The sequence below is a fragment of the Bos grunniens genome, chromosome 11 (genome assembly GCF_055505025.1).
Source record: "Bos grunniens cultivar Pamir isolate PY7600 chromosome 11, Bosgru_T2T1.0, whole genome shotgun sequence".
NCBI classification, from domain to species: Eukaryota; Metazoa; Chordata; class Mammalia; order Artiodactyla; family Bovidae; genus Bos; species Bos grunniens.
In genome coordinates this window covers 33,780,033-33,804,359 of record NC_141175.1, presented here as the reverse complement: position 1 = coordinate 33,804,359, position 24,327 = coordinate 33,780,033, and the positions used below count along the sequence as shown (strand labels likewise).

At 54.5% G+C, this 24,327-nt stretch overlaps 1 protein-coding gene across 10 annotated transcripts in view; it reads left to right on the top strand.

Moving 5' to 3' along the window:
• Positions 1-24,327, top strand: part of DNMT3A (DNA methyltransferase 3 alpha) — a 97,534-nt gene that overhangs the window by 19,695 nt on the left and 53,512 nt on the right. For 6 of the 10 annotated variants that reach the window (XM_086325880.1, XM_086325888.1, XM_086325883.1 and 3 more), the window contains exons 2-3: positions 6,850-7,104; positions 19,292-19,396. In XM_086325880.1, the coding sequence (XP_086182006.1) occupies positions 7,042-7,104; positions 19,292-19,396 (168 nt within the window). In that variant the 5' untranslated portion in view covers positions 6,850-7,041. Of the gene's footprint in view, positions 1-6,849; positions 7,105-19,291; positions 19,397-19,768; positions 19,842-20,123; positions 20,152-21,643; positions 21,819-24,327 lie in introns of all 10 variants that reach the window. The other 4 variants (XM_086325878.1, XM_086325887.1, XM_086325884.1 and 1 more) reach the window with 4 other exon arrangements.

Below are 24,327 nucleotides of genomic sequence, written 5' to 3'. Positions count from 1 at the left end.
GAATTTGAACCCACGCAGTCAGGCCTTCCAGGTAAGACTTAAGGAGGTTGAGATTAGCGTATGAGTCAGCGTATGGCCGTCAGCCACAAGGCACAGACTCACTCACACCAAAGCAGGGAAAGTCTCACATTACTTGGGGGAGGTTCAGAGATGACCAGCCTTCAGGTACAGCTGGATCCAGGGGCCCTCAGACAGTGACTTCAGTTTCCAGCCCTCTATCTCCATCTCTCAGGCAGGCTTTCCCCAACACAGCCAGCAGCCCCTGACTCACATCCTATCATTGTTAGTATCTTTCCACTGCACCAAAACGCTCCTGGGGGGCCTCTGGTTGGCCCCGCCTGGTCACATGCTCACTCTGTGACTAGGGTAGGGGGTGGGGTCAGTGCAAACACCGCAAAACCCCCTGGGAAGGGGAGGAAAGAACCAGATAAGTCCACTACAAGAAGAGAAGGCTACCAGCTTGAGGGGTGAAGAAGGAACCTGGTGCCAAGATGGTTAGATATTTGTCCACAATTCAAATACAGGATTCGAGGTGGAGCAGGATGGTCTATCCTTATGGTGATCACGTTAGGATCATTTTTGATGGAGAATTTGGGTTTGTGGGCTGTTATGGTTTTGTTTCTGGAAGAGGATAATTCTGTGCTGGCCCTTGTTGAGGTGAGACTTGGGTGACGGTCTAGTTGGTGCTGGTTGGAGAAGGCGTGGAGGCGAGGCCTTCGGGTGAATGGCCCGGGGGTGCTGATGGCGTTGGGGTTGGTGAAGAGGGTAGGGATGGCACTGGGGACAGTGTGGTGGCGGAGGTGGGAGCTGAACAGCAGGATGGTGTGGGCAGGAGACGGTTGAGTTGTGGGTCTTGGGTCTGAGATGGACTGATGAGCAAGCGGCATCATGGTTAGGAATGTGGGCAGCCATGGCACATGGAGATGCAGTTTGGGAGGAATGTAAGGGAGGTGAACTGTGCCACGCATGGGCAGGACTTGGTGGAAATGATGTGCTGGGAGAATTAAACATTTCGTGAGGGGCGTGGTTGGGGGGGCGAGGAGGGAGGTACCACTTTTAGAGCTGATGATGGAACTCTGTGTGGGTGTGAGGAGCTGATGATGGTTATTCCGTGGGACGTGATGGTTTCATAGAGTAATAGAGGTGGAAGGACTTAGCTGCACTCTTATGGAGGAGGATGGAGGCCAAGCCCACCCGATGGCTGCAGCTGGGATGTAAGTCCTCGTTCCCAAACCCATTCTCTCTTTTCAAAAATTACTCTGTATTTTCTTCACAGTGGTACATGCGTATAATTTAAGAAGTCAGACAGGACTAACATCTCTTCACAAAAATGCACTTGTTCCTCGCCTACTTCCACCTTCTTCTTCTCAGAGGCAACCACTTTTAGCTGTTTCTTCTAGCAATTTTACAGCTCGTGGATCTGAGTAATGTGCGTATTTTTGACTCTTCCGTTGTAGACATTTTCCATTGATTTCCTATGTAGTAAATAAGAACTTAACTCTCTTATATGGCCAGCCATGGCTTTCTACTGTGCCATCCTCCTAAACAGCTCTCATGGTAGGCATACTATTAATAGTACCTTACCAGTGTTCTTTCAAAAATGTCTTATGCTTAAAATAATATATGTATGTGTGTAGCTGGCAAGTAATGGCCCCACAGAAATTCAGGAGATTAGGACGTGGCCGCATCCACATCTGAACCTCGTGTACATGCGTCACCTTGTGTGGCAAAGAGCCTTTGCAGAAGTGATTAAGCGAAGGATCTTGAGTTGGGGAGATTCATCCTGGATCACCTGCACGGGCCCAGTGTCACCATCGGGTCTTTGAACATGAGAGGCAGAGGCAGGCGGGTCAGAGTCGTGCGATGGGAGAAAGACCGGCCATCACTGACTTTGAGGATGGAAAGGGGCCAGGAGCCAAGGAATGTGAGCTGCCTCCCGAAGCTGAAAAAGTCAAGAAAATGGATTCTCCCCAGGGCCTCCAGGAAAGAATACTGCCTGCCAACACCTTGATTTCAGCCCAGTGAACCATTTTGGACTTTGTTTAAACTTCTGACTTCCAGAACAAATTTGTTTTTTTTTAAGCCATTGACTTTCTGGTAATTTGTAACAGGAGCAATAGGAAATTAATACACCATGTAATATGTATACATCCACATGCATACATGCAAACATGCATTCATTTGTATGTTTTATGTATATATATACACATACACACACACACACACACGTTAAATCAACTAATACAACTATTCACAACTGAGCTTTATACTGTACTACCATAGTTTCCTTTTTTCCTCCTGAAGTGACTAATTACCTTGCTTCTTTATGTGCCTTATTTTCTTTATACCTTTAGCCCATACCTGCTGCACCTGCTAATAGCTATCTGTATGGCTTTCCACAAGGGCAGTCACAGCAAGTATTATGTTTCAGTTCCATTTTTTGAGTTATCTGCTCTAGAGCATACGGTACAGTGTAGCTGCTATTCAGTGACTTCTTCCTGTGGTCTTGGCATTCCCTTCACCTTCCTTCTGGTTAGAATTCCTGTCTTCTGGAGCTCATGTCTTCTTGCTCGGTTTACTCCCCTATTTGGAGCACATTGCCCATGACAGATCTCCATTTTAATCCAAATCCATTCAGCTCCTGAATCCAGATCACAGAGTAAGAGCAGCCAGTCACACCTGTAGTTCTGTCGGGTTAAAAAGACGGCCCGGGGGGGTTGGGAGCACTGTGGTGACAGCACTCCAAGTTAGGAGGCTTCCGGTGGATATCTAGTGGTCCTTGGTTGTCCTTGCATGATTAATAACAGGGGACTGAAATGCAGATTAGAAGCTGGTTCACTTGCAGATCCACACTGGCTGATGTAAACAAGCCACTTGGAAACCATTTGGGTTCTGGTTGCCGGTATCTGTATTCTTAGACCTTTCTTCTAGCACCGATAAGATTCTGCTGAAAAGAAGGTAGGAATCTGGCTGCTGGTATTCTAGGAACCCAGTGAGCGACTAGCCTGAGGTATTCAACATCAGCATTGAAAATAAGCTTCATCTCCTTGGGTTTGTGATTTTGCATTTATTTGACAGCGCCAGGCCTGAGTTGCAGCACTTGGGAGGTTTGCTCTTTGTTGCTGCATGCAGGACCTTTAGTTGTAGCTTGTGAACTCTTAGCTTCAGCTTGTGGGATCTACTTCCCTGACCAGAGACAGAACCCAGGCCTCCTGCATTGGGAGTCTTAGCCACTGGACCACCAGGGAAGTCGCCATCTCCTTGGTTTTGATTTATTATTCTTGCTCTCAGCTGTGCTGGACGACTCTGTGCAAAGACCCTCTGTTTGGTGCTCTCCAGAGAGAAAACCTTCAGACTTTATGGTGGAAGTGTATCTAGATTTTAGCTTCTTTCATTTGATCTTTTTCACACATACCTTCTCTTCGCCCCTGGTCCCACAGATGATCCGTTGTGCTGTCATCCCAAGTGTCTTTAAAGGACTCTGTCATAAATCACTTGTCATGTGCTGTCTGAAATTTGCCTGCCACAAGTCTGCTTTCCAGACCCCCACATTCTGTTGGTGGTGTTTCCTCTCTGTTCAGCCCAATCTTGTGAATTTGTGTCTTAAACAGTCTTTCTCCCACATTGGATTTAGAAGGTCACGCATTTGGACAGTTGGGTGTGTATATTCAGAATCCCAATCTTTCTCCATAACAGTTTTGTAACTGGAGCACTGATGACGGTGACCACGTCAGTTGTGATACCAAGATACTTTCCTGTAGGATTCCTCAAAACAATTGTTTAAAAGCTCTTGTAAACATTATTCATGGCCACTGTGGACTTTAGCAGTATAAAGGAGAAAATAAAAGCTGCCTATCATGGTAGTGGGCCTTCCCTGGTGGCTCAGTGATGAAGAATCTGCCTGCCAATGCAGGAGACGCCGGTTCGATCCCTGGATTGGGAGGATCCCCTGGAGAAGGAAATGGCAACCGACTCCAGGATTCTTGCCTGGGAAATCGCATGGACAGAGGAGCCTGTCAGGCCACAGTCCGTGGGGTCCCAAAAGAGTCAGACACCACTCAGTGATTAAGCAACAACAACGAATCTTGGTGGGAGGGTTCTTGGCAAGGGTCTCTGTTTGGTGGTGGTTTGGTGGTGCAGCCTTGGCACGGGTGAGGAGGATGCTTTGGAGCCAGGAGCAGCAGGGCCGTCGTGTCATGGTGGACACATGCTGCTGTGTTGGGACCGTGGGCTCAGGAGCAGGTCTCTCCCCTCAGCAGGGCTGCTTGGGAGAAGAAGGAAGCTTCTAAGGACCGGTGGGTAGCGCTGTGTCCAGGCCTGGACCTTGGCTGCCCCAGTGGGCCCCACAGCTCTGCAGCGCGTGGCCTGCCCGGCCCTGTGCTGGGTGATTTTCAATGATGCTGGCTGACTTGGAGGGACACTTACCGACAAGGCTGTTCCATTGAGTTACACAAAGGAGCCAAAAGGCTGACCCAGGTCAGCTGTGTTTGCTGTGTGGACAGAGTGTGCAGCTCAGGCGGGTGAGCAGGGGAGGGCGAGGGGGACGAGCATTTCCTTTCCGGGGTGTCTGCCCTCGGGGTCAACACCCTGTGATGTTCTGCTTTTCCCCTCCTGCTTCCTTCCTCTTGTCACCAGTGCTTTTTCTTACAGAAACCCCTGGACATTTCTAGCCCTCAGGGCAGCATTGAAACAAATTTCAGGGTTCTCTGTCCCTAATGTACTTGGTGCCCAGCTCTGCATGGAGTTCATGCTAGACCCTCGGGGCTCACGGAGACACCCAGACCCCCCCTCCCTCAGTCTGCTCCCACTCTTTGCCCTCGGGGCCTCTAGCAGCTTGGCAGGGCAGGGCTGGAAGACCTGGTTCTTGAAGATCAGCCCAATGCTTCCATTTTACAGATGAGGAAACTGAGGGCAAGAGGAGCCCGAGTCAGGATTAGAGCCACCTCTGCTGACTCTGGGATCAGTGTTCTCCCAACCAGACTCTGCCTCTCTCGGCTTCCACCTCCTTTTTGAAGCTTTTGATGTGATGGATGATTGGGGGATGTTTGTGCTAACAAACAAGGAGTGGGTTTGAGGGGGACTTGCTGGCTAATGATGGATGGAAGCCCTGTGGAGTCTGATGGGTTCCTGGGGTTGTCTCTGAGGGGTGGTATGAGCTGGGGGGATGGAGCTTTATAGAGATGCCCTGAGAGTTCTGGAGTTGGTGATCTGGGTTCAAGCCTCTGCTCTGACTCTGGAACACAGATAAGCCCTAGCCTTCTGCAACCTTAGATTCTACAGTAGACAGTAGTGATACTCCTATAGATGGTAGTAACCACTCGTGGAGATGGTAATAATACTCGTGGCTGCCCAAAGAGGAAGGCCCATTCTGGGCTTCACACAGCATGGGACACACGGACCTGCTCTTGCTTCTGCACCCACTGTGCCACCAGCTAACGGCACACACATTCTTCAGCCCAGGTGTCTGTGGTCCACCTTGGGTCGGTGGGGGGGTGGGGGGCAGGGGGCGGGGGTGGGTGGGAGCACCTTCAGCCCATCCAGGCTCTAACTTACAGAGGCCCCTCCTGTCCTGGCCCTAAGGAGGCCCCTCCTAGCGCCAGCTTCCCCTCCATACCACCTGGCCCCCCAACGCCCATCCCTGGGGAGGGGCTGCACCCGTGGGAGACCCAAGCCTGGGCCTTCTCCGGTTCCTGGTTTTCCAGGGAGCCCTGGCTGGAGGGGGATGGGAGAAGAAGCCCTGGAGGGAGGGGGAGTGGGGGAAGCAGAACCGGGAACTGGAAGGGGAAGGGTGTGGGTGGGCCTCGATCCAGCCTGCCTCCCACTTTCCTCCTCCTGCCAGTCCCCTCCCCGTCCTGGCTGGCTGGCGCACTGGAGGCAGGGGCTTGGCCCAGGAGAACTCAGTGTCTCCTCCGAGTGAAGAGGGGGTGGTGAAGCCACAGCACCACCACCCCCAGCTGAGGCCTGTGGTGGGGGTGGGGCCCAGGCTTTGTTAGTTCGCTGGCTTGAGGCCCACACCTGAAGCAGGGAGACTGAAAAGCCCCTAAAATTCAGCCGTGTGCCTTCGCAGGGCCCCTTGGAGCCCACCAGTTTCTGAGGGCAGATGGGGCCAGTTCACGGGGTGGGGGGCAGAGCAGCCTGGCCTCCTCTCTCGGCGTGGCTGCGGCCACAGCCTCTCCCGCCCACAGGGCGTCCCCACGACAGCTCTGCAGACCTAGGCCTTCAGCCCGGCCGCAGCCCCCGAGTTCAACCTCAGCTTTCTCCGGGCCCAGGCGCCCGTCCCGAAGTGAGGTGACATTCATTTCACTACATCCTGTGACTGCCGCTCACTTCCTCCACGTGGTGGGAGCAGTGTGGGGGTGGGGGTGCGGGGAGGACAGATCAGAGGAAAATGTAGCCGGGCTGGGGACCTCTGGGATTTCCCAGGGGGTGGTTGGGGGTGGGAGGGAGGCTGCGGGAAGCTTTCAAAGGAAAGAACAGACGTGAATGAAGACACGGGAGGAGGCGGGAGGCAGCTGTGAGTCCCACTGTGCCATAGCCGTGCGGAGGCCCTGGGGAGACTGTCGTCCCGTCGCCACCTCGGAGGCAGGTGGCGGACCCCCCAAGGAAAGCCAGGCAGGGCCCCGCTGCCAACTTGGCTGCCTCGATTTCCCCTGGTCCCTAGGGTGCCGGGTCCAGCCAGACCTGTGAAGAAGAGTCAGGTTGGAGGGGCAGGCCTCACAGGCTGGGGGGTGGGGGGTGCCCTGAAGCTGAGGGGCTGGCTCCGGGAGGGACTAGGGCTCAGGTGGGAGGGCCTGGGTGGGGGCGGTGCCTGCCCTGCTGAGCCCTCTTCTCTTCTCTTCTCTTCCACAGGTGGAGTCACTGGAAGCCCAGCCCCACCGGCAGCCTGAGGCCGCGGTTCCCCAGGGTTTCCGCTCCACACCTGGATCTATGTCTAAGTTGTAACTCTTGCTTACCAAGACCACGATAATTCCTTCCCCAAAGCCCAGCAGCCCCCCAGCCCCGTGCAGCCCCAGCCTGCCTCCCACCGCCCAGCTGCCCGCGATGCCCGCCAGCGGCCCCGGGGACACCAGCGGCTCCGCTCTGGAGCGGGAGGAGGAGCGCAAGGTGAGCAGCTGGCTGTGTGGGGATGCAGGGAAGTGCTGGGCACTGGACCGCATTGCTCTTCTCCATATGGGGCTGTAGGGAGGAAGGAGTCTCCTTTTTTTGTGATAAGCAAACTGAGGCGTGAAGAGGTTAAATACTGCAGGCCAGGCTCCAGGAGCTGGTCTCTAAGCCCCCACCCCCGCCCCTCCGTTGTGTTTGAGCCAAACTTCAGACCCCAGGTCTGTGCGATTGTTAGGGGTTGGCCTGGCGGGGGCCCCAAACCTGGCTTCCTTTCTGAATCAGCCTCTTAATTAGCTGTGTGTCCTTATGTCTAAGTCATTTTACCTGGTTTAGCGGCCTCTGTTTGCCCAAGGGGTTAGTAGCTTTGGGGAGGCCAAAGACAAGTTCAAGGAGCTCTGTAGATGGGAGGCCTGGTGAGGACTCACCCTGCTACACAGACAGCTGGCTTATCGCGGGGCATGGGGTGCCGTGAGCTCAGTGTGGCACCAGCCACGGTGGAGACACTGGTTTCCCGCCCCCACCCCACCTCGGCTCTGAGCAAGTGTCACTTCTGGCCCTAGAGCCAGTGACGTGCTTGTTTTTAGGGCCCCAAGATGGGTGACCTGTTCGCCCTTCTGCTGAACTCTAGGATGGGCCCAAGTCAGTTAGAGGAGATCCCTGCAGACTAGTGGGAGTCCCGGCTAGGTCCTGACTGGCTACCTGAGGACCTCACCAAGCCATGTCCACCTGTTGGCAGAGCCACTCGAATCCCCAGGGATGGCAGGCCCCACCTCCACCCTGGCAGGGAAGCTGTGCCAGCCACGGCCTTCCTGGGGCGTCCCAGCTGGCAGGCCCGGGCTGGTCCCCGCAGTGTCCTCTGCCTGCTCTCCTTTTCCTGAGCGGGAGTGAGGGGTGGTGGTGCTAGGTGGTAGCTGGGAGTAGCAGGGTGTGCTCACGGGGCACAGTTGGTCTTTCTGGAACCAGGGGGACACCTGACACCAGGCATGGGGCCCCTGAGCCCTCTGAGGAGCAGCAGCTCTGGGGACCGCAATCAGCCGCAGTTCCGAGACCCGCTCCCTGCCTACTCTCCCCACCATGTGTGCTTGGCTCCTTCTGAGGCTTGCTCATTCTTAGAGCCAGTTTCTGTTTTCTGGGTAATTTCCACCCATTTGGTCCTTGAGGACAGCCCTTGAAACAAGTGGGGCAAGGACAGATGGCCCTGGTTTGTAGACGAGGAAGCTGGGCCTAGCTAATCAGTGGTGAGTCCAGATGAGAGCCTGGTCTCCTGCCCCACCTGTGTGGGTCCTGGTATGGACACACACACACATGCATGAAGCCCAGAAACTTGCCTTCCCAGCCCAGAATCCAGTAGAGTGCCTTAGGATGAGGGGCCATGTATGCCTCCAAGCTGGGGACAAAATGCATGCTGCGGCCAACCTGCTGGGGCTCCTAGGGGCTGCAGGTCAGTCCCTTTCTTTCTGATCCCATGGGCTTTCTGGGCTCCTCCTACCCACAACTCAGACCATAGGAGACCCACACCCTGCTGTCAAAGAGCCAAGGCCACCTGCGGCCACCTGTGCTGTTGACCCGCAGCTGTGGCCATGACTAATTCCCTTCCCTCCTTGGGCCTGGCTTTGCTTCTCCATTGACCCTGACCCCCTCCCCTGGCCTGGTGTCCTGGCTGGTGCTGACACTGCTTTGTGTCCACGTACCTGCAGTTGGTGGTCAGCTGCCCCCCACAGATGAAGGAGACGGGGCAGATGGGCCACATTCCTCTCGTTACTGGCCAGGGCTTCCCCAGGCAGCAGAGCCCCCAGAGAGAGCAGCAGATGGGCTCGCTATCATGACAGTTCAGGACAGAGAAAAAGCACTGGCCAGAGAGTCCCAAGTCCCAGGCCCCAGGCCTGCGGATGTCATTTCCTGGAGATGTGACTTTCAGGCTCTCTGGGCTTGCATTTGCTCAGCTGTAAAATGGGGATAGTAACTCTTACTGTGCCTGTTTTATAGGGTGGTAGTGGAAGTCAGATGAGGTCACGGGCATGGAGTACCCTGCAAACAGCAAAGTCTGGTCCAATTACGAGGGATTATGATTGCTATTATTATCTACCCATAGTAACTGCTCTGGCTCAAGAGGCAACAAACACACACACAGGCCCAGCGCCTGGTGCTGATAGAAGGAGCTGATAGACAGGGGCTGGGGCATGGCGGGCGCTCCTCCCCGGTGTGCGTGCTGGCTCACCTGGCACATCTCCCTGGCACCTCCGGGCTGGCTCTCGTGGCTCCAGGAGCCGCCCTGGGAGGGCGGGCAGAGATGCTGACAGCCACTCACGGCAGCCCATGAAAGCCAGGCCTGGGGCAGGGGTGCCGCGTGGCTGCAGAGGGGAAGATGGGTTTGGGCCAGAGCCCAAGGAACCTGGCAGAGTTTCCAGGGGCGCCTGGCACAAAGGAGCTGTTTGGTGAGCCAGAGGGCAGGGGTGTGGCTGCCCACTGGCCCCTTCACCGCCTGGCCCCACGTGCCCTTCCCGCCTCCCCCTCCCTCCCCACCGGCCACGCCCCCCTATACCTTTCACTCCAGTACTTCCTGGAGCTACCAGGCCTTTGTTTATGCTGCTTCCTCTGCCTGGTGTGCCCTTTCCCTAAGCTTCTCTCCTCCTTTCTGATCAAAGCCCTGGCTTCAGTCCGCCTTGAATTAGAGAGAGAATCAGTGGTTCTTAAACTGTGGTCTATAAACCAGCAATACCAGCAATACCTGGAAGAGTTAGATATGCAAATATTCAGGCCCCACCCCAGACCTGCTGAATCAGAAACTCTGGGGAGACCCCAGCGATCCTTGTTTTAACCAGCCCTCTAGGGGACTTGAGAAGTACCGGTGTGGATCATATCCAGCCCTGCCGCTGTCCCTGGAGGGCAGGACCCCAATACTGTCATTGGGGTGGATCCTCAAGGCCTGACTAGCTCAGAGCAGATGCTCAGAAAATACCTTATGGATAGGACAGAGAGGAGAATGAGAGTGGATGAGACTCCTTCACTGGAGAGCAATCCCAGAGCCCAGATCAAGCAGTCAGGGTGCAGCGCTGTGGACAGTAGGCTGAGAGAGCAGAGAGGTGTGCGTTATTTGGTGTCCTTCTGGCTCCTGCCCAGTGTCCCTTCTCCCTGCAGCCTTCCTCACCTTATCATCCGTGTGCTGGGCAGGGACGGGGCTGCTTGGGGAGACTGGGAGGAGGCAGGCTTGGAAGGGGTGCTGAGCTCTCGGGCTCTGGCCAGGAAGGGTCAGCTGGGTAAATGTGGCCACAGAGAAGGGAGGAGGAGGTGAACTGTAGGAAGGCCAGGAACCTGGGTCCTGGCTCAGAGGGAATCATGGAGATGGGTTCTAGGTCCTGCGTGGAGGGGAGACGTGGGGCAGAGGAACAGGGCAGGGGACCAAGAGCGTTCCGAGCCTTGGGGCTGGAAGGGCCTCCTCGGATCCCCAAGTGTGAATCAGTGTCTCACGAGGAGTCCAGGCCCCAGGCTGGGCCCCTCATCTTCCTGCTCCCCTTCTCCTCTGGCTTCAGAAACCTAACAGATGCATTGACTGCTGACTGTCTGCCAGGTGTTCTCTTAAGCTCTGCGCTTGCCTTCTTACAACTGCTCCCCAAAATAGGCTCTGTTATTTCCATCACTATCTTATTAAAGACTAAACTGATGCTCAGAGAGGTCAGGTCACTTGTCTAAGGCCACAGAGCTAGCAAGTGGTGGTGCTGGGATTATAACCCAGGCTTCTGAGCCTTTCAGGCTGCGACCCACGGGAAGGGGGAACAGAGTGGGTGTTGCCTCCCTGCTGTGATGTTCCATGGTCCTAGCCACGTTTCTTCTGCTGCAAGTTAAAGAATGTTTATTTAGACTAAAAGTCGGGATGGTCAGAGAACGCTTTTTTCTGCGTAGCCGTGCTCTTGCCCTGGGGTGGATGTTGGGGGCACTCACCCCTAACAGGAGCTCACGTGTGCAGGCTAGTATGCATGACTGGGTACATATGCGCGCGTGTGCATGTGCATACACACACACACACACACGCACCCAATACATGCTCTTCTGTGTAAAGACACTGCTGTATACATGTTGCTTCTTTCCCTTCTGCCTTCACTCTTTTCTTTCTCTTCAAACTTAGGTTTTTTTTCCCAGTACCTGGCACATAGTAGGGCTCCCCGAGTCTGTTGGGTGAACTGAATAGTCCTCCCTGGAGGACCTAGCAAAGGGAAGGGGATAGGAGGACACAAGGATGGGTAAGCCATGCCTGCCCTCGGAGGAGGGAGGCTCCTCCTTGGACAGTTCGCCCTCTCCTGCTGGGTAGGAGAAGCGCCAGTGGTGGTGGTGGTGGGGAGATATGTGTTTGTGCTGGGGAGCACAGCAGGTGTGCCTGTGTATGCATGTATGTGTGTGTTTACATACATGTGTATATATACACACATATGGCCAGCTCCATGAAGGGGGCTTCTCCCTCCTCACCTAAGTCTAACCCAGAGGCCTGGCAAGCACTGACTTCCTGAGCTCTGGCTTGTGAGCTTCAGGGGCATCCTTGGGGGGGTTTCTCCTGGCTCCAGGCTCAGCTGTTCTTGCTGGTCCACAGGTCCGGTGCCTACCCCCAGGCATGCCTTCCCTTTAGTGCACTTAAATTGCACATGGTCACTCAGGGCCGGCTCTTTGCTTTATAATTGTCACCATAGGGGTAGCTGAAATAGCCTTCCCTCTTACACATTTAAACAGTTCCAGAAAAGGCAGAAATACCCTTATCTCTTTAGGAACACAGCTAATAATAACGGTCCACGGACAATAAAAAATGCCCATTTTTAGCTCAGTGGAGTTGATTAGATGCTCAAGCATGGAGAGCAGACGAGTGAAGTAAATAGTGCCCACCCCTCACAACCGCCCCAGAGCTGACCAAGACCTCCATTGTGGGGTTCAGGCTCTCTCAACTTCTCGAAGTTAGCTGCTACAACTTGTCGTGTTTAGCTTTGCAGTCAGTTCAGTCTTGAGCAGGGATCAGCTGGACTCTGGAGACAGGCATGTGTTTGAATGTGGACTCAGCTACATGACTGCTGAGCATCAAAATGAGAGTTTTCCAAGAGATAGTGTGTGTGAGCAGTTAACACAGGGCCGTGGCACAGATTGAGTCTTATCATTTATTTTGGACAGTTAACTAGCTGTCTGTCTATCTACCTTCTTACCTTTCTCCCCATTTGCCTGTCTCTCTGCCTACCGCCCTATCTGCACATTGGTGCCCAAGATCTACTGTAGCCTCAAGGACTGAGGGCCTGGGAGAAGAATGAGGATGGTGCAGTTGAGGGTGTGAGTGGTGTGGGTTTAAGCACCTAAGAGCCCCTGGGCCCTTCTCCTATCACCCACTGAGCAGAAGCAAAACCGAGGCAAGTTTCAGGATGAACCCAAGTCCTATGGCAGTGGCTCTGCTATCTTTGGAGGCTCCATGAGGGGCCATGGGCTGGGTGGGGAAGCCGAGCTCAGTTCTGTGGAGCGAAAAGGGCCGGCAGGGAGCTGAGCAGGAGAGGGTGTCCCAGGGAGAGTGTAAAGTGGGGTGAAGCCCTTCCTTTCTGGCACCTGGGCTGGGCACAAGGACTGGACCTGGCCTGCAGCTGCCCTTACGGAGAGCCACAGAGCAACGAGGGCTCTCACTTATAATCACCCTACTTAGCACATGCACAGCATGGAAAGGCAGAGTCTAGAGGAGTTACCTGTGCCTGGCAATTTCCTCACTTGATCCTCACGGTAACTGGAAGTGCCCACTGTCATTATCCCCATTTTTACGGGTGAGAAGTTGAGGCTGAGAGAGGCTGAGAAACTTGGTAAGGGTCACATGATGGTTTACCTGATTCTTTCTGTCCACGAAGTGAGGGTGGCTGGTGGGGCAGGGATGAGACGGTGGGCTGCGCAGTCCTGGGTGGGCTGCTGAAGGGGTGAGGGCAGAGGCGCTTGGGGGCTGCCGGGCTGGCAGCTAGCAGAGTGGCCGTGCTCCATCCGGCCTTCGGCACAGTGCAGGCCCTTGTGTGTTTAGGTGGTGTCTCTCCCTCTGAACTGAGTTCCCTATTTGCTTATCTTTCCAGTACACAGTAGGTGTGCAATAAATGTTTCTGAGCTCATCCACGGGCCTGGCCTCATGGAAGCTCCAGGACCACAAGGGTGGGCACGGCTGGGTTGCGGTGGGCTGGGTGCATGTTGGGGGAGTTTCTCTTCTGAAGGGCAGTGAGGCCCCAGCATGGCGCACGGGGTGTGAAGGACCTGGGAGAAGCCATGGTGTGCAAGTGCCCAGGAGCTCTGAGGGTGGGAGGGCCCACAGGACATGGCCGCTGCCTGCCCAGGAACGGGGCCTTTTGGGAGCCGTGGAAGACCTTCGTCAATAATTATTACACGAAGCCCACCGAGCAGTCGGTGAATGCTTGTTGAATATTGTTGGATAGTTGGAACAGAGGACTGCTGAGCTCTGGGAGGTGACTGAGAGCAGGAGAGGAGGGGGCCCAGGAGGGCCGTGTGGAAGTGTGAGCACCAACAGTAGTGTCTGGTGTCTCTGCCTTCCCGCCCAGCCTCCTGCAGCTCGCCCTGAGGCCACCTCTCCATGGTCTGGCCTGGGCCTGCTGGGTGTGTGCGTGTGCATGAGCGTGTGTGGGGTGGCCCAGGGGTTGGGGTGGGGGGTCCTGTGCCTGTAGCTCTGCAGGCTGGGGACTCAGGTGCCTAGAACGGGCTCTGCCTGCCAGAGAAGCCAATTCGTTTCACTGAATTCCACGACCACAGACAGGTCCTGGGAGGCTGGCCAGCCAGCTGGCGAAGGCTGGTACGTGCTTCTTGTCCCGGGGGGCCCGGGCAAGTGGCTGGCTAGATCCGGCAAGTTCATCCCCTCAACTCAAACACCAACTTGAGACATCTGCTCAGTGGATGCCGTGTCGGTAGCATCCGGTGTGCGTTCCAAAGGGAGCACATGTGTCTGGCTGGCTATCTCTGGGCGAGGGCCTTGTGGGATGTGCTCTCTCTTAGGGGGAGGGGTCTCTGTCTAGGCATGAGGCCCCTGAGACAACCGTGTGTGGGTGTGTGTATGTGTAAATGCTAGCACATACCTTTACCTTGGCTTGCCTGCCTGCTCATGTCACACATATGTACACGTGCCAGGGGCACACGGCAGAGGAGGGTATCGTGCCATGTTGCTGTGGAAAGATCCAGGGGCTGGGAATGAAAAGATTTAAATTTTGGTTCTTAAGGCCTCCCTTGCTGGCTCTCTGATCTCTGAAAGAACCACTCTGAGCTTCAGATTTCCCGCCTGCGTAATGGAAAAAAAAAAAAAAAGAACCAGCTCTACTTTCTGTAAGGCATAAGAATAAAATGAAATAACGTATGTGAAAATGCTTTGTTAATTACCACGTACTGTACAAATGCGAGAGATTATTATCGTCATGGCCCAGCTCCTCAGAATGAGAAGTTGTATGTGGCTTAAAATAATCCATCCAGTGAGCTGTGTTAAAATGTAGGTCAAATCCTAGCCTCAGAAGTTGAGAGAGCCTGATGATAACTGCCTCATCTAACAGGCCTCCAAATGCGAAGGGGCTTTGAAACCTGTAAAGGGTTATATAGATCGAAGTGACAGGATCATGTTTAAGATGAGAAGGTACATTTTAGTCACCCGGTTGCCTGATTTGCAGTTGTAATGATCAAGCAGCACTGGAGCCTCCTGCTTGGTTGTATTGGTGCAGGTTTGTGGATTTGCACACATGTGTCTCTCTCTCTGTGTATGCTGACTTGTTTATTGAGCATCTACTATGTGAGAGTTACTCATCAAGTATTTTGAGTCCCTGCCCTGTGCCAGGTGCAGGGAATGGAGGCACTGGGGACAGAGGCCAAGGTGAATAAGAGAGTTCCTTCCCTGGAGGGGCTCATGGCCTGGCCAGGAGGAGAGCCAGCAGTCCATTGCAGTGTTGGAGAAGGAAAGGAGAAGGAAGGGAATCTAGGAGGTGAGGTTAGAAAAGTCAGGGTTTTCTGGTCAACCTGAGAGGAAGGTAGTCGTGGCAGAAGCCAGGGTCTATGTCAAAGTCCCAGGGAGGAAGCAGCCCACATTTGCACCTGGTGTGGTGGTTTTGCAATGGCTGGAGCTGCCAGCCGGAATCCTAGGTCCTGCCTTTACCCGGGCTAAGGAGCTTGGGCTGATCCCGCAGAACCCTGGGAGCCCCCTCCGCAAGGGCTTAAGCTCTGTGGAGTGACATAATCAGTTTTGCATTTTGGAAAGATCATGGAGCACCAGTGTTCCTGAGGATTGCACTGCGGCGGGTACCAGCCAGATGTTGGGGTTTGTCTGAGCAGTGAGTGATGGCTGCATATGCAGGCCGTGAGCTGGGATTTGCATGGGGGCAGGGAGGAGGCACTTCTGGGAATAGTTCTGGTCTGTACGTGCAGAGCAAAGGAAGTTAGCAATTCTTGAGTGCCTTGCACATGTCAGCTTTCCATATATTACCTCAGTTAATTGTTCTACCATTGCTGCGAAGGAGGTATTAGTATTCCCATTTTGTAGGTGCAGAATGGTAGGCTGGAGAGGTTAACTAGCTGGAAGGGCCTAGTGAGGAAAGAGCAGAGCAGAAAGTCCAGCCTGCCCCTCCCCTGCCCACTCCCCACAAAGCCCACCTCCCTAGAATTTCTGCCCATTCCCACTGGAAGGATTGACTAATCCAGTCCCTTCACTTGACAGATGAGGAAACCAACCTGGGCTCAAAGCTTGTTCTGCTCAATTTGTTACTGTTTTCCAGCTGCTCCAAGTCACTGTGGATCAGATTCTTCCCTTTCAGAGTATTAGTGACGCCTCCTAACTCAATGCTACTTGCAGATTTGATAAGCATATTTTACATTCCTTCGCTCAACCCATCAGCAAGGATACTGAATGAAACAGGCCCCCTGACAGATGCGGGAATGAACCACTTGATACGCCTCCTTGAGGGGCACGGCCCCAAGCCATCTGCTCACCCTGCTCAGTGTATTATCCCCTCTCCCTCATGGGTGTGAACGAGGGCAGGCCCAGAGCAGAAGGTATCACCGCCTCCCTCTGCCCTGCTATGTCGCTACATCACGGAAGAATGACATGACCAAAAATAGTACGCTTTTCACAAAGTTGTGTGCGGGTCCAGATGGAAAGGGTATGGGCCAGAGTCACTCAGACCTGGCTGCAACTCCTGCCAAGTCTCATGGCCACTTGGTTTCCTGAGCACACCCCAGGGTACCTGAGGCTTGAGTGTTGGACTGGGCAGCGAAGGCCTACTTGGGCCCCAGGGACGGGCTCAGGACAGGGCCCCGGGGACTCCCTGTTCTCAACATGCCAGGACTGGACAGATGGCCTGGTGTCAGGGTCCTCCACCCCTTCCTCTTGGGGGTGTTGAGTTGAATAAAATTCAACAGGGGAAGATGCGCTGAGTGCCTCTGTGCATTGGGCCAAGAGTGCGTGGCTTAAGGTGAGGAATGACAGCAAGTCTCCAGATGGCAGGGGGTTGACTATCAGGGGCCCCCAGAGGCTTTCTCCATATGCTGATGTGGGGGTGGGCCTGGCGGTCCTTAAAAGTCAGGTGTCTTTGTTTTTAGTCTGTGCAGGCGGCCTGGTGACTGTGGTTCCTGAGTGCTGTTCTGAGCCTCTGACCGGCTTTCACACCTCCGATTAATTCAGAGCAAAAGTTAGAAAATCAGATGAATCCTCCTGTAAGAAATGCAATGTGTTAAAGAAACAGTTCAGAGGCCAGAATTTCTGGGTGGTGGGAGGACCCTTTGGCTGCCCACACCGATCCCGACCCACCTCGGTACCCCACCCTGGCTGCTGCCTGTGCCTTCCAAGCCCGTCAACCCGGACACAAGGAACAGTCAGAGGCTCAGCCAGGTCTGGCCTGTATTCTGTAGGCAAGTCCAGGGGCTTGGTGGGCCCTCTTTTTTCCAGGGAAGATGTCATTCCTCTCATCTGAGGGGCATGTGGAAAACCCACCAAGGGCTGAGTCTGTTCTAGGCTCTGGGAATTGAACAAGGGGATAAACCATTTTATTCATCTGCCTTCTTAAGAACCCAAGAATCAGGCAGAATGGGCACCAGACACCTTTATGCCCCCACATTATGGATGCAACAACTGAGGTTCAGAGAGAATGGTCCTGAAAGCAGCATACAAACAAGCCAGGCACATATTAATTTAGGTTTGCTCTAAGCGCTGCCTTTCTACGACCGCCTGTTCTGGGGATGCTGAGTTACCTGGTCAGCGCAGTCAAGACGGTGCCATTTTAGCCATTGTGGAATCTGACCAAAACCACCATCTCAGATTAAGTTCACCGCATTTGGTTAGATTCAGTTGGAACCTTCACAAACGTTCAGTAGTGCTGGGAATCCTTGCTCTCTGCGTGATCCAGGTGATTGTTTCTTAAACAGGGGTGTCTGTGGGGTCTCGGAAGATCGCTCAGAACCAGCAGGTCTGGCCCACTCCCCCTAGGCACCCCCCAGAGGCCTCTCCTCCACCTGGGTGTGTCCCACCTCAGCCTTTCTGCCCTCACAGTCTCTCTGCCAGTTTTTCCTAAACAGAGCCTTTCAAGGGTCTCTGGTCCCCAAGGTAGCCTTTTCTGTCTGCCCTGGACCCTCCCCTCCTGTCCACAGCCAGCACCGTGCTCCCTGTCCTTGGCTTCTCTTCCAGACTTCTCTCAGCTGGGTTCCTCAAACGGTCTCATTGGCCCCTCTCCGGGCCCTCAGTCCTCACTGCTGTGTCATTCTGCACAGCTTCTCCAAAGGCTGGCCATTCCCATCCCTAACCAGATTGCGCTGCCCTCAACTTCTCTGTGTCTGTCAATTTTTGCCTCTTGAGTTGGCAGCTCCCTTTTTTTTTCCTGGACCCACAGTACACTGGTGTCCACTTTCTGCTCCTCTAAACACTCTCTCCAACTCTTCCAACTCTACCATAGCTTTCCCCTTGGTGCCGAGGCCTGGCGCCTCTGTCATCATCTCTTTGCATTTCTTCCGAGAACTCCCAGAACCTCAACTGTGATGCCCTCAAATCTCCTTCCTGGTTGGTCTGTCCCAGATGGGCCTTGAATGGATAGATGGACAGAGGGGCCAGGGTTGCTCTTTCCACGGGTCTAAGGTCTACGACTGGTCACAGTAGGTTTCCGTCCGCATGTCTCGCCATCACCTGAAAATTAATGTGGCAAACCACAAGCTATTTTGAAATCACAAAAAATGAAAGTTGAGTGGGACATCGAGAGCCACCTCGATGAAATCCCCTGGGAATCTGTGTGCCTCCCCTTCTCTGTGGCCCCAGCACGGTTCTGGGCCAGCGCCCTCCCCTGGGAGGACCACGAGGCCGCCCAAAGCTGCTGATATCATCACACAGGGGCATGAAGGGCAGCCGGTGGGCCCCCCGCTGGGTCGGGGTCCCTTTCTCTCTCCTGCCCCAACACAGTCTGTGCTCGTGATTAGTCATGCTGGAGCCGCTGAGTCAGAAGCGACTTGTGGGTGGTTTGTGGCCAGGCTGGAGCAGTGAGGCAGGAGGACTTTCTAGGTTTATGCGTCTGCCCCATGAGACAAGCCCTGCAGGGCCTGGCCCTGGCACAGGTGAAGGGTGGTAACAAAACCAAGCTTCTGGTCCAACCTAGTCACCGAAAGAGGGGCATCACAATGAACCAAGACACAGTCCCCGAGACACTCGTGTGGGGTGACAGTGCAATGTGGCAGGTGCTTCAGGGCAGGCGTGTGTAGAGCGGCTGTGACAAGCCTGCTTCCAAGGGTCTAGTGCACTTCCAATAGACGTCGCTCAGTTTCGTGTGTCTCTTCAGGGGATTCTCTTCAATAAAGGTGATTCACTCAATATTGAGCTCATTTCATTTTTGCACTTGTGTTAGATTTTTTTTTTCCCATATAAATAAACTCATGTCCAGAAACAACTTTTTTGTCAGAGCCTGTGTGATGAGTCTGTGGTTCAGAAAACGTGTCCACCCGAGGGAGAGCTGTGTTCTGCCGGGGCAGCGGGGCGGCCCACAGGTCCCCCCGAGGATATACTGAAATCGGCCCGCAAGAGTGGCTCAGCTCTGCCAGGCAGGAGGCGGGTGAAGACCATCCCTACCAGGGTGCCAGCGTGACACCGCCCTGGGAGTGTGGCTACCCTGTGAGTGGGATGCTGGGGAGGGCTCTGGGGGTCCAGCCCTGGCTTTACAGGCTGTGTCTGTGCCCACAGGAGGGAGAGGAGCAGGAGGAGGCTCGTGCCAAGGAGGAGCGGCAGGAGCCCAGCACAACTGCCCGGAAGGTGGGGCGGCCTGGCAGGAAGCGCAAGCACCCCCCGGTGAGTGAAGTGGCTTCCACCCCAGCCCTGCGCGCACACACACACACACGTACCCGTACGTGTAGGCTCTAAACGTCCGTGATGTGTGGCCTGTAGGGACCTTGGCACACTAAGACTGCGGGATGGGGTGCACCCCTCCAGCTGTTAAGAGCCCAATTCCATTCCCCATTCTCTGGACCCAAAAACCACTCCCACAACTTTCCTATTTTCTACATTGAACTGGATGCCCCCAGAGGCCAGGGGACTTGCATTATGGATCTTGTGGGACTTGAAGCAGGCCCCTGACTCCCACCTTCTTTCTAGAAGGGCAGCAAGAGGGTAGGACTTGTTTTTCCCTGGCCTGCCAGCATGAGCCCCTCCCTCCCCATCCAGACACCCACCTTGGGCCTCCGTCCCACCTGGAGAACTTGGATGAAGGGGACTAAAGTCTGGAAGTCTGATCAAAGTGAGTAGGGAAGACATGCAGGCTCTTGAGTCCTTTTGTCAGAGAGAAGGAGGGCTGGGCACTGTTTTAAGTCTAGTCGAAGTAGAGGACCCCAGCTTCTGGGTGCCACTGCCTCGGATTCCAGGGCGAGGCTCCTGGGTTGCCCAAGATAAGGAGTGCTCTGTGGGGCAGGGCCCGGGAGCTGCAGGAGCCTGCCTTCCTTATGCCTTAAACTCAGAGGCAGAACAGTAGTTATTTGCCAGCACCAACGACAGCTGGTTCCTTTCTTTTCGTCCCTTCCAGCTGAGAATGGGAAACTTGGAGCAAGAAGGTAAGGAGGAGCCAGGAGCCCTGCATTAATTGTAACTCAGCCCTTCAAGGACATGTTCTCAGAGGAGCAGGATTTTCTTCCGTGGGGCAGAGAGTAGAGTGAACGGTGGCTGCAATGAGGGAGGGAGGGCTACACCTACTGGAGGTGACGGGGTTTTCGGAGTCAGGAGGTTTGGGAACCTGTGGGGCATTGAAGTGCACCGCTGCCAATGCTGCTCGGAGATTTGGAGCGGAAGAGGGCAGAAGTTAAGTCATTTAACTGGTAAGTAATTTGAACACTTTTAATATTCAAGCAAACATGGATATTTTATGGCCTGGAATGAAAAATGCACAGGCAGTTGAAAGATAAAACTGGGGACTTCAAAGGGATTTCCAGCTTGCAGCAGACTCCAGGCTGCACTTCCAGATTCCTGGGTGCCCCTCCACTCCACCCCCCAGATAGACTATCTTGTCGGGGAAAGTGGAGGGGCACAGTGCCGATGGAGTCAGTACCCATCGGTCATTCCGTATCTGAGCCATGCATGTGCCTGTGATCTGCAGAGCACGCTCCACCCTTACTTTCCGGCGCTAGGGGTGGGAGCCGCCACCTGTAGCAAATGGAACTGGCAGCCCTCTGACTCATCTTTGTGAGTCCCTGAACCAGAGGGAGGGCACATCACTGAGAGGTGGGGGAGGTCCTTGAACCAGCGGGTACAGGGAAGTCAGGCCCAAGTGTGTGTCCGGAGTTGGATGAAGAAAGGGAAGGGGGGTGCACAGCCCAGTGGATGAAGGGTCAGTGGGTCACACACCTTGGCCTGGAAAAGGGGCCCAGCAGGGAAGGAAAAGCACTGTCTTTAAAATCCAGCAGACCTGGGTTTGAATCTCAGCTCCACCACTGACCACCTGTGTGACCTTGAACAAGTCACCGCCTGAACCTTGGGTTCCCCTTCTGAAAAATAGAGATGATAAGGATGCATTCCCCCTAGACCCCTGGGAAAATTAAATGGGTTAAAATACCAAAGAGCCAATGGTCAGCCAAAGTCGGTCCTGTCCTTACGTGGAACGGAAGCAGCAGTGCTGGATTTATTGCTCGCCAGCTGTGTGACCTTAGCAAGTTACTGAACCTCTCTGAGCTTTTTCTTCCTTGTTGGAAAAAATATGGCTGCCAGCCCTACCTGCCCTGTCCACCTCCACGGATGCTGTGCAAACAGCAAGGTGGGCTCCAAATGCACTGTGTCATAAGCCTGCCCCTCTGGCCCCCACAGGGGCCAGTGGGCCAGGGTCTAGAAGGCCTTTCGTGTGGGAGCCTGGCATCAGCCTCTCAGAACTCCCTGGGAGGTGCACACATCCTGTGCAGGCCAGTGTTGCTGTGGTCCAGTCCTCACTGACATCTGAAGCCACCTGGACTCCCAAGAGAGGCCCTGGGAAGGGGGATGGAGCACGGGGAGGCAATGTTGATTGGGGAGGCAGGGGATCCAAAGCAGCATTGTGACAGGGACCCTTGCACATTGCAGGGCACAGAGAACAGCCAGCCGGTCTTTCCTGGCAGCAGCCCCATTGACCCCGAAGGGAGCCTGCATAAGGGAAGTCTGTGGTGCAGCCCAGGGCCAGTCCACGGTCTCCCGTGCCTCTTGCAGAGCCGATGCTTGCCCAGGCCTCCTCCCCTCCCCAGCCAAGGAGCACAGCAGGGTGGGTTTCTGGGGACCTGGTAAAGCTGTGATCCTGGGAACGGGTTGACCAGGGTGCTTTAAGGCAGCTGAGTGTGTGTCATCCAGCTAAGCCTGGGAACTGGGCAGGGAGTGGTGGGCTCGGCTCAAACCCTGGCAGGTGGAACAGAGCAGGCAGTGCTGGGAAGCACGAGAGGAAAACCTGGCTGCAGGCGGGCTCTTGATTTGTGCCAACGTTGCACACCCACTGCTGGACAGGAAGGGATCAGGTATATCCAGTGGTGTCCTCGCCATTCCCCACCCAGGGTCTCTAGGTTTTGCCCCCAAGACCTACCTGTCTCTGGGTACCTTCCACTTTCTCCTGCATCAGCCTCCTGGCTGTGTCCTTTCCAGACCGGGCCCCACCTGCCTGCAGCATCTCTCTAAACACCCCCAGCCCTCTCTTTTTTGGCCACAAACACATTACACCAACTGAGCACCTGCCAAATAAATAAGACTTATTTCAACCTAATGTGTTTGAGAGGAGGCCACATATAATTACAGTAAATACAGCTTGGGGCACGTTGCTGTTCAAGAATCTGCAGGGGGACTTCCCTGGTGGTCCAATGGTTAAGAATCCACCTGCCAATGCAGGGGACATGGATTTGATCCCTGGTCCAGGAAGATTCCACATGCTGTGGAGCAATTAAGCCTGAATGCTGCTACTACTGAAGCCCGTGTACCTAGAGCCCGTGCTCCGCAACAGAAGCCACTGCAGTGAGAAGCCTGAGCACCACAGTGAAGAGCAGCCCCTGTTTGCCACAAATAGAGAAAGCCTGTGTGCAGCAATGAAGACCCAGTGCAGCTAAAACTTAAATATTAAAAAAAAAAAATCTCCAGGGGCTCCATTTCTCATGGGATGAGACCTGGAACACTTCGTTTGGCTCCTCACCACGTGACTTCTCCTGCTTCTGCATGGGTGCTCAGCGTCCACCTCTTGCCAAAGAAACCCCGTCAGCTTGCTGCTCCCTGAGCACCCTGGGCACATTTGTTCTGATGTTCTTGGCAGCCTTACTGCTCTCTGCCCACCCAGTGTGACAGCCCACCGAAGCCTGTCTTGCAAATGAAGCCCAGGGCAGCCATCGTGAGCCACGCTGGCCCTCCCTTTTAAACCAATTGTTAAATTAAAATGAACACAAAGAACTAAGACAAGATAACAGCCCTGCGATCCCGGACCTGGGTCCACACACCTGACGGAGAAGCACCAGTCTAAGAGCTGTTTGTTCCCTGGTCTGTACAGAAGTTGAGAATCAGTTTAGAAACCTTTATATCAACTTGATACTGTCACCACATCCACAGGCACGATTTTGTGTTTTACAGAAGTATCATTCCCTGATGGATTGGGAATCTAAGATACCTAAACCAAAGCCTGGGTTTTCGCACAGAAAAGCTGGTAGTGAGAGTGTGTCGCTTCCACCAGATCTTCCATTCAGAGGTGTACCACCCCTTCCCGTTGCACTGGGTACCTGCTCACTGAGACTGGCAACCCTGAAGAAAGGCTGAGAGTGGCACAGGGCTCGACTGCCTACGAAGGCCTTCTACCCCCATGGGCCTCATTTGATGCTGACAGCAAACCTGTATGGGGAGGTGGGGGCTGCTGTCGTGACTGTCCCCACAGTCAGAGGAAGAGACCGAGATTCAGAGAGGACGACCTAGACTTGGCCTCCAGCGTCCCAGCTGCAAAGCCCGGGGTGCTCATCCTCTCTCACCACTCCAGTCTCACCACCTGGGAGACTGGGTGCCCTAAATTCACTTTAAGATAATATACGAAGGCCGGGCTGTTTGAAAACATGTGTAGACCTGGTCTAAAAAGCATCCAGATGAAACAGAACTGAGCAGGGCGACTGACCCACATACTAGTAAGCCTGTGGCTAAGCGGAAGGGTGGTCTGAGGAGTAAGAGGTGGGCCCGTTTCAACCAGGCGGCGGCGTCGGTCTGTGGCACTGGCCTAGGAGCCAGGATGCTCAGGGCCCCCGCGGCAACAGGAAACAGGAAGCCAGCCACAGGGCTGGGCGGGGCCTCGGAGGGGAGCTGGCACCTGCGTGCAGGGCCTGCTAGCTGGCCAGTTCTCAAGACCCGCGGAGGGGACAGCACCGTGCGGGGCTGGTCGCTGCTGGCCGGAGAGCGGAGGCCCGCATGTGGGTGCGAGTGTCGGGCTGGGAGGAAGAGGTATCTTCTTGTTCTCCAGCTCCGAGGACATTGAGAGTAACAAGTTAGGGTGTCTGAAGCTGGTTCCTGCCTGATTGCAGGCCCAGACAACCCTGCGACCAACTTTGTCCCTCGGGTTGGTTACACATGGGACTCTAGGAGGGACAGTATCTGCCATTGCCCACCAGACCCTGGTGGGGGACTGGTCCTTTGGGGCTCCCTGCCCTGTTTACTAGGTAGATACACTTATTCATTGAAGATTTATACCCATCAACTTCCTCCAGGGTTATTTTTGCTCAGTGGGAGCACTCTGAGGTCACTTCTTGCTAAGAATAACCCAGAAA